The sequence below is a fragment of the Otolemur garnettii genome, unplaced genomic scaffold (genome assembly GCF_000181295.1).
Source record: "Otolemur garnettii isolate 467f Iridium unplaced genomic scaffold, OtoGar3 scaffold00149, whole genome shotgun sequence".
Taxonomy (NCBI): domain Eukaryota; kingdom Metazoa; phylum Chordata; class Mammalia; order Primates; family Galagidae; genus Otolemur; species Otolemur garnettii.
Window position 1 is genome coordinate 754,158 of NW_003852544.1, and position 9,627 is coordinate 763,784.

Genomic DNA, 9,627 nt, shown 5'->3' on the forward strand with positions numbered 1-9,627 from the left:
GGCTGAGTTTGAACCCGCCACCTCTGGCATATGGGGCTGGTGCCCTACTCCTTGAGCTATAGGCGCCACCCCCAGTTTTTCTATTTTTAATAGAGATGGAGTTTTGCTTTTTGCTTAGGCTCGAACTTATGAGCTCAAGCTATTCACCCGCCTTGGCCTCCAAGAGGGCTTAGGATTACAAGTGTGAGCCACCCCACCCAGCCTCCCTTGACTGTTTTAATTGGCGTGGAGGGAGCAGCCAGCCTGGATCCTCCCACCCCAATTGTCTTCCTCTACCCAGGCTCTGTTCCCTCTGTGCCCACTCTGACACCCAGGCCACTGCACCACACACATCCCATGGATAGCAGAACTGAAGGCCTTGCCTGCCTTTCTGCCTCCCCTTTCCATTCCCTTGGCATCTTTGTCCTTGGAGTTCACCCACACCCTCTCTGGCAGTCACCCAGGGTCATTTATTTCCTGGCCTGCTCTTTAGGCCCATTCTGGCTTCCCCATGCTGTGCCGGGCACGTAGCAGGTACACTGGGGAGTGAAAGGAAACACCAACCATTGATGGGAAGCTGAGGAGCTGAGGAAGAGGTGTCCTTTGTCGAGGCTCCTTTCTGTATTTTTCATATGATTGCCTCAGGTTTAAATTTTTCTTTCATTTCTTTCCTTTCTTTCATTTACTTTCCCCTCCCTCTCTTTCTTCCTTCTTCTTCTTCTTCTTTTGTTTTTTTTGTGAGTCAGACTCACTCTTTTGTCTTGGGTAGAGTGCTATGGCATCACAGCTCACAGCAACCTCAAACTTTTGGGCTTAAGGGGTCATCTGGCCTCAGCTTTCCAAGTAGCTGGGACTATAGGCATCTGCCACAGTGCCTGGCTAGTTGTTTTATTTTTAGTAGAGACAAGGTCTCGCTCTTGCTCAGGCTGGTCTCAAAGTCTTGAACTCAGGTGATCCACCCGCCTTATCCTTCCAAAGTGCTAGGATTACAAGCGTGAGTCACTGTGCCCAGCCTAAACTTTTTTTTCTTAATCTTTATCTTCACGAAGGTTGAAAAAGTTCATCTGGCAAAGCCTTTTTTCCCAGCTGTATATAAGGAATTTGAAGAGTTGCATAAAATGGTTAAGAAAATGTGTCAAGATTACCTCAGTACTTCTGGTTCATGTTCTCAGGAGCTCCTGGAAATAAGGAATAATAAGGTAACAATCTCACATGGCAAAAAGAGTTTTACTCTTAGAGTTAGCCAAAAGAAGGAGGTTTGTGAATCAATAGGCTTTTATAATGACATCTTTACTGTCACCTTCTTTTTAGCTTTTTTCTATCAAGTGAAGTTTTTGTTTAGTTTTAATTATTTTTCCTTTTTTTTATCGAATAATAGCTGTGTACATTAATACTTTCATGGGGTACAGTGTGCTATTTTTATATACAATTTGAAATATTTTCATCAAACTGGTTAACATTGCTTTCATGTCATTTTCTTAGTTACTGTGTTAAGACATTTATATTCTTCATTTAGAAAGATTCACATGTACCCTTATAAGATGAACTATAGGCGTGATCCCATCAATCACCCTCCCTCCACCCATCCTCCCCCCTCCCTTCCCCTCCCTCTTCCCTTTCCCCTTATTCTTGGGCTATAATTGGGTTATAGCTTTCCTATGAAAGCTATAAGTTAGCTTCATAGTAGGGCTGAATACATTGGATACGTTTTCTTCCATTCTTGAGATACTTTGCTAAGAAGAATATGTTCCAGCTCCATCCATGTAAACATGAAGGCGGTAGTTTTAATTTTTTGAGACAGAGCCTCAAGCTGTCCCCCTGGGTAGAGTGCCGTGGCATTACAGCTCACAGCAACCTCCAACTCCTGGGCTCAAGTGAGTCTCCTGCCTCAGCCTCCCTACCACAGCGCCCGGCTATTTTTTGGTTGCAGCCGTCATTGTTGTTTGGCGGGCCCAGGCTGGATTTGAACCCGCTACCTTAGGTGTATGTGGCTGGTGCCTTAGCCTTTAATTTTTATTATTATTATTATTTTTTAGCCTTTTCTTTCCAGGAGAAGTTTTTTGAGGGGTTTTCTTTTCTTTCTTTTCTTTTCTTTTTTTTTTTTTTCTTTTTTAGCAGTAAGTGCCTTTCCAGAAAACTCAGACATACAGATAAACTAAAAGAAATTGTAAGCCATAATTCTCCTGTTCACTGATGATCACAGTTAATACCTTAGGACTTTGTTTTCTTCTTTATGTAGATTTTTGGAGGTGAGTTACACAGGGGCAAATAGTTATCATTTGTGGTCATTTTGACACAAGCCTCATTTCAATATCATTGTCATCAAATGGTCTCTACCTATATTGAGATCTTTACAAAAATAAGTTTTGACTAAAGTAGTTTTGCTTGGTTTGGATAAAACTGCATTGGACAGAGTATGCATCATGTGATCTGATTAACCCATGACCTTTCATGGTGACTGGTGGCTTTGGAGTATTCAGGTTCTGAGCCAACATTTGTACTGGCAAGTAGTTACTGCCTCTGATGGGGTCCCTATGTCTCAGTGTCCTCCCCTGTGAAAGGGGAACACTGAATTAAATGGTCCTCTCTGGCTCTCACCATGCTGTCATGGTTTAAAATAGTCATTTGTTTATTTTAAAAGTTAACAATTACAGGCCAGGCAATGGCTCACACTTGTAAATCCCAGCACTCTGGGAGGCCAAGGCAGGTAGATTGCCTGAGCTCACAGGTTCAAGACCAGCCTGAGCCAGAGTGAAGTAGGTGCCTATACTCCCAGCTACTCAGGAAGCTGAGGCAAGAGAATTGCTTGAGCCCAAGAGTTAGAGGTTGCTGTGACACCACAGAATTCTACTAAGGGTGAGACTCTGTCTCAAAAAAAAAAAAAAAAAAATTATAATTAATTAATTTAATTAAAGTTAACAATTACATATACAATGAAGACTTTGTCTTGTCCTGCTGTCCTTCCTCTGTGCCTCATGCCCATCTTGGGCTCTGTGGCCCATTCCTGATAATGCCCATGTAGAAATGTTAACAGCTGTCACTTAATACTTTTTCGTTTGGTGCTTTACATAGGTTTTGCATGTGGAATCGAATCTCCACACAAACCTCCCAGGCAGTTGTAATCTCTCTTGCATCAGTAAGGATACTCAGGGAGATGGGCCATGAGCAGAGAAGCTGGGATCCAGCTCAGCTCTCTCATGCCTCCAAACCCACACCTTTCCACCAGCAGGAAAGGGAGACCTGGTTATGGAATAGGCAGGATTGTATTTCTGAAGAGACTGGTGAAAATTCGCTAAAGGAGAGATAGTTGGTATCAGCTAGCAAACATCATTCAGTTTGTCTTTTTTTTTTTTTTTGAGACAAAAGTCTCACTATGTTGCCCTTGGTAGAGTGCTGTGGTGTCATAGCTCACAGCAATTCTCTTGCCTCAGCCTCCCAAGTAGCTGGGACTACAGGCACCCACCACACACACATCTGGCTATTTTTTGTTGCTATTGTTACTGTTGTTTTAGCTGGCCCGGGCTGGGTTCCGAACCTGCCAACTTTGGTGTATGTGGCTGGTACCGTACTACTGTGCTATGGGTGCCGAGCCTACTTTTTTTTTTTTGAGACAGAGTCTCACACTGTTGCTCAGGTTAGAGTATCAGCCTAGGTCATAGGAAACTCAAACTTCTGGGTTCAAGTAATACTCAGCCTCCTGAGTAGTTGGGACTACAGGTACCCACCACAGCACCCAGCTAATTTTTCTTCTTTTAGTAAAGATAGGGTCTCACTCTTGCTCCACTTGGTCTTCAACTTCTGAGCTCAAGGGATCCTCCTGCCTCAGACTCCCAGAGTGCTAGGATTATAGGCATGAGTCACCATGCCTGGCCTTAAATTTCTTAAAAAGACTCTTTTAGTCTCCTCTTCTAAACTGTGCTCACACAGAACCTTCTAGTTTTGGTAATGATCCATTAATCATTGCTGTTTCATCTAACTATATCTTCGTCTTTCTCATTGTCTAGATGCATCTTACTGTACAGAGGAACTTTACAGATTTAAACCTAGTCATGTAATTCTCATGTGTGAACAGGCTTCTGGAGACTTGTGTGTGACTTGGGTCAAGCTGATTTCTGTTGGTCCATTTCTTGTCAGGTTGCTGAGTCATTAGGAATTACAGAAGAATTCTGGAGGGAAAAAGAAATTCATCCAGACTGCATTCTACCCAAGCATCCCAGCCAAGAGACGGATGGGGAGCAGCTAGAGGAAGCTAGCAGACAGAAAAGGCAAAATGAGGTGGGCATGGTTTCATGAGGGTGCCAGTCACTGTCTGCTCATATTGCATTAGTGTAGTTTGGCTTCTTCAATTCACAACACTGTTCTTCAGGAAGAGATGGACAGTGCAGGTTTGTCTATTTCTTCCTAGTCTTAGCTGATGGGGTCTTCTCTTCCTAGGCGGCAGAGGAGGGGCTGGCCTCAGTAAAAAGGCCCAGAAGAGAAGCTCTCCCCAGGGATACCACAGAGTCTCTTGCTGCCAACAGTGGAGGCTGTGAGAAGCATGGGCTCTTACGTGCTCCAACTGCCAGTGAGGGTAAAACACTGTGGGGTGTGCCCTGTGGCTACACAGCCCTGCTGGCACAAACAGATCTGCATAGGATTGCCTCAGGGTTGGGTGCTCCTGTGGCTGGATTTAAGAGAACCCTCTGGTTTCTCAAATTTTATCCCTACTTCCCAATGTCTTATTCCATATTCGTTCCCCATATGTCTTGAAGTCTTTGAAGTTTTCTAAAGTGTCTTATTAAAATGGAGACTGCCTCATGGTGGTGAGTGGGTTGCACCTAGGAGGATCCCAAGTGATTGGGCAGAGATGAGTCCCAAAGATGCATGTGTTTATGCTTTGTTTTCATGACATTGGCTCTATATGCCAGCTGAGATTTAACATTTGAAAACAGGACATATTTGGCTTTTATTCTGGCTTTAGCCAGAACCTACCAACTAGACATTTTGAACATATGGCATTCTGAGAACAATTATATGACCTCCTAACGTCTTATCTGGACTACCTGATACCTTGCTTGATATAAGGTCTCAAACTGGAAGAGGCTATTTGGAAGCTAAGATCAGTCCTATAATTCAATTTAGTTTAACAGACAGGTTTTTTGTTTTTTGTTTTTTTTTGAGACAGTCTCACTATGTTGCCCTCGGTACAAGTGCCATGGCATCACAGCACACAGCAACCTCAAAGTCTTGGGCTTAAGTGATTTTCTTGCCTCAGCCTCCCAAGTACTTGGGACTACAGGTGCCCACCACAATGCCCAGTGATTTTTTTTTTTTCTGGTAGTTGTCATTGTTGTTTAGCTGGCCCGTGCGGGTTTGAACCCACTAGCCCCAGTGTATGTGGCTGGCGCCCTAACCACTGAGCTCTGGGTGCCGAGCCAACAGATTTTTTGGGTTTTTTTTGAGACATGGTCTTCTTTTTTGCTCAGGCTGGAAAGCAGTGTTGTGATGATGGCTCACTGCAGCCTCAAATTACTGCAGCCTCAAGCCATCCTCCTGCCTCAGCCTCCTGAGTAGCTGGGATTACAGGTGTGCATCACCATACCTGGCTAATTTTTGTATTTTTTTTAGGGACCAGCCTTGCTCGTGCTTAGGCTGGTCTTGAACTCCTTGGCTCAAGCAATCCTCTTGCCTTAACCTCCCGAAGTGCTAGGATTATAAGCGTGAGGCACCATCAACAGTTCTTAAGTACCTGTAGTATGCCCTGTGTCACAGATGTGGAAGACTTGGTGATGAATAAGGCAATTTTCTCAGAGTCCTGATGGGATCAAGGACAGTGTTTCTCAAGTGGAGTGTATGTGTCAGAATCTCCTGAGTAGATTATTTTGAAACACAGGGCCTGGGCCTCTGTGAAAGAGAGGCACTTCAACTGGCAGAGACCATTAAGGCTTGTACCAAAGGTTTTTATTGGTGGGGGAGGGAGGCTGCAGAGCAGCACCAAGGAGGAGAGAAAAAGAGAAGAGAAGGGAGGAGAGGAGAGAGAAGAGGGGAGAGAGATGAGGAGAGAGTGGAGAAGAGAAGAGAGAGAGAGAGGGGAAGAGAGAGAGAGAGGGAGAAGAACCGTACCCTTATATAGGGACGTCTCAGAATGGTGACGGGATGGTGGGATAACCAATAAAGAGTTACTGCTCCGGAGGAAAGAGTCATTTGGAGTGGGCAGTGGGAAATTGGAACAGGGTGATGAGGTAAGCAGGCCACTTCCTGTGCTTGGGGAGGAGTTATAACTTTAACACTCTGCCCTGGGATTCTAGGTCCATGGGTGTTGAGATGGGTATGAAAAAGCTTCTTTGAAAAGCCTCTCAGGTGTAAGGCCAGGTGTGGTGGCTCACACTTGTAATCCCAGCACTTGGGACGCCGAGGTTGGTGGATTGCCTGAACTCAGAATTTGAGATCAGCCTGAACCAGAGCAAGACCCCATCTCTAAAAACAGCCGGGCATTGTGGTGGGTGTCTGTACTTCCAGCTACTCAGGAGGCTGAGGCAAGAGAATCACTTGTAGCCCAAGAGTTTTAGGTTGCTATGAGCAACAAAGTGAGAATCTGTCTCAAAAAAATACATCAAAAATAGCTACCAATCCCAAGTAGCAAGGAGAATTTATGTTTTAATTTTTTTTTTGTAAGAAAGGGAGTTTGGATTAGCTTGTTAATTTGCAGAGTGAATGGCCATAACACAGGACATGTATGCTTACTTGTTTTTCCAAACTGTTTAGGTTTTACCCCTCCAGTAAATGGGAACATCTCTCCCCATTCTGAAGAAAACCATACCATGGTGGTTTCTGATAGTAACAAAAGTATCCTACATGCAGGCCAGCAGCTGAAGGCATTTGCTGACTTAGAAGCCAGGAGTGGATCTGTGGGCCCTACTTCCTCCTATCAGGATGTCGGTGGGTCAGCTCTTTATAATCAGTCAGAAGAGCCCAGGAGTCTGACCCAGACACAGGAGGCGGCATTCCCTGAAGAGAGTGCTCTGGAACATTCTTCAGACCAGGACATCAGGGACAGCCTGAGGAGCCCAGGTGTCTACAGCATCTTGTCATCAGGTAGAAGGGTGGAGTCTCTGCTGCCTGGTGGGTCTCAAAGTGCAGAGGCAGGAAACCTTCACAAGATGTGTGACCCCAACCTGAACTGCCAGCAATCTGGTCCTAGCAACTACCTGTTTACAGAGGTTACAGCCCTTCCTCTTGAGAAAATTTTGTCCCTGGATAGCATGCCAGTAGACTGCATCTATAGGACTGTGTCCAAGCCTGGGCCTCAGCCTGGCCCATGATGGATCACTATTGACTGAAGGGTGTTTTAGAAGCCACTTGGGGTACCTGAACCAGTTCCCCTGTGGGGTGGAGGTGTATTCTGGCCAGAGGGAACTGGAGGGTATGGTTGCTATAGGTGAGGCTGTGGCTTTTGAAATTACCAATGAGTGTCATGAGTTATTGTCTCAGGGACAAGAGCAGATTTTTATTCAGACTTCTGATGGGCTTATCTTGTCCCATCCAGGTACAACAGTGTCCCAGGAGGAGGACATTGTCATAGTAACCAGTGCAGAGGGGCCTGCCCTGCAGATGGGCCCACCAGAAGGAATTCCCCTGGAAACTGTGGAGTCGTTCTTCGCTGTGGAGGCAGAGCCCTCACAGTGAAAAGGAGTTCAGATCCTAGATGTGTATGTATTTTATCCAAAGAAGGTCTGTTTCAAGCAATGTATAGTTTTCTAATGTAAATACTGACACAAAGGAACTTTTATTTATAAAGAATAATGTCTTTCTCTCCTAATGGCTACATTTCTGGGTAGAGCTTATCATAATAGGGGGAGATACATTACCTGATGACATACCCCTCCAACATATCCAGCTCTCACAAACTATTTATTTATTTATTTATTTAGGCAGCGGCTTGTTGTGTAGCCCAGGCTAGAGTACTATGGCCTCAGGGTAGCTCACGGTAACCTCAAATTCCTGGGCTCAAGCAATCCTCCTCTCTGAGCCTCCTGAGTATCTGGGACTACCAGTATGTGTCACTGTGCCTGGATAATTTTTCTATTTTTAGTAGAGATGGGGTCTTGCTTTGCTTAGGCTGATCTTGAACCCCTGAGCTCAATGGATCCTTCTGCTTTTAGCCTCCTGGAGTGCTAGGATTACAGGTGTGAGCCATGGTGCTAGCCTCTTATAGGCTCTTGATGACTGTTGGAATTAACATCACTACACTATTCCTCGTTTATATGCCATGCTTCCTATTCCCCTAAAACAGCCTTCCCTTCCCTCCTGGGTGATATGCTGCTTTTTCACTAGACTTGAACCATCCTAGAAGCTTCTTGGTTCAATTAAAACAATAAGCTATCCATTTTGGGCAACATTTTATTAAGAAATAGGGAAAAAATTCATTTCTACTTGCATTTTATGGATGAAGAAAGTGAGGCTTACATGATAGGATGACTTATGAAAATCCTAGTTCTTTGATATCCTACTTTTAAAGTCCCTTACTGGGGTCTCTTTTCTTTTGAATGTTTTCCTTGGCTATCACGTGGTGAGGGTCATTTTTCCACACTGAGACAAGAGCAGCTGTTCTCTCCTCACACCTGGCAGTGACTGTCAGGAGAGGCCCTAAGCAGAGAGGGCTATCTATATTCAGGGACAGAGCTGGAGTCTGGGGCTACATGTTACCCTGGTGCTGTGCTGTTTCCAGCGCCTGCTGTGGAGGGATGGGCTGTGTTCTCAGGGGTCAGCATTTCCCAAAACCCTTTCAGGGATAAGGAGGCAGATGTCTTCTCTCACTTGATCTCAAAGTGGGGTCCAGTATGAACAGAAGGGTGGGTTTCACAGCAGGACAAGAACAGCTAGCAGATGAGCAGGCTGCAGTGCCTAGGAGAGCCACACACTCAGGTCAGCCTGTGGCTGTGTCCCATAGACTCAGGGTCACTTTTCAGAAGCCCAGAGTCCCATGAAAACACCTCAAATTCCCTCTCAGGATCCTGGAGATGGACAGACCCTTCTTCTGGAAGATCATAACCCCTATCAGGTAACTAACACAACAAGCTATGGTCTGGACAAGGCCCTATTAAATTTTGCATCTATGGGACATTACTTTATTGAATATCCCAATATATCTTAGTTGTGCCATTGCATGTGCTACTATGAATATTTAGCAAAGTTAACTGATATAATTTAAAAAATAGCCTCTCTTCCCTGCACAGAGTGGAAACCACTGGAGGCTCTGAAGCAGTATACTCACTTATCAGCCATGTGCCCACTGAGTGCTACTGTGGGCCTGGGCCAGGATTGATTGGGGCAGTGAGCAGGACTCTGGGCTCTGCTCTGGGAGTGGCCTGTGCCTTATCTTCAAGGCTGGCCTTTGCAGGGTTCCCAAGTACCATACAGAGACAGATATATAGCACAGCTTGTACATGGCAACCCTCCAGTAATAGAGAGTAGCTTTATTACAATACAATAAACCAATTTCCTTTTCTCATACAGAACTTTGTTTTGTGTACATACTACTTGTAATTTCAAATACTCAGGCTAGGCTCGGCACCTGTGGCTCAAGTGGCTTAGGCACCAGCCACATATACCTAAGGTGGCGGGTTCAAATCCAGCCCCGCCCGCCAAACAACAATGGCTGCAACCAAA

The 9,627-nt window shown here is 45.0% G+C and overlaps 1 protein-coding gene across 1 annotated transcript in view; it reads left to right on the plus strand.

Moving 5' to 3' along the window:
• ZNF839 (zinc finger protein 839) overlaps window positions 1–7,854 on the plus strand; it is a 28,244-nt gene extending 20,390 nt beyond the window's left edge. The window contains exons 4-8 of the mRNA XM_023518869.1: window positions 1,029–1,178; window positions 4,114–4,254; window positions 4,414–4,549; window positions 6,820–7,053; window positions 7,505–7,854. Of these exons, the coding sequence (XP_023374637.1) occupies window positions 1,029–1,178; window positions 4,114–4,254; window positions 4,414–4,549; window positions 6,820–7,053; window positions 7,505–7,644 (801 nt within the window). The 3' untranslated portion in view covers window positions 7,645–7,854. The remainder of the gene's footprint in view (window positions 1–1,028; window positions 1,179–4,113; window positions 4,255–4,413; window positions 4,550–6,819; window positions 7,054–7,504) is intronic.
• Window positions 7,855–9,627: the final 1,773 nt, after the last annotated feature.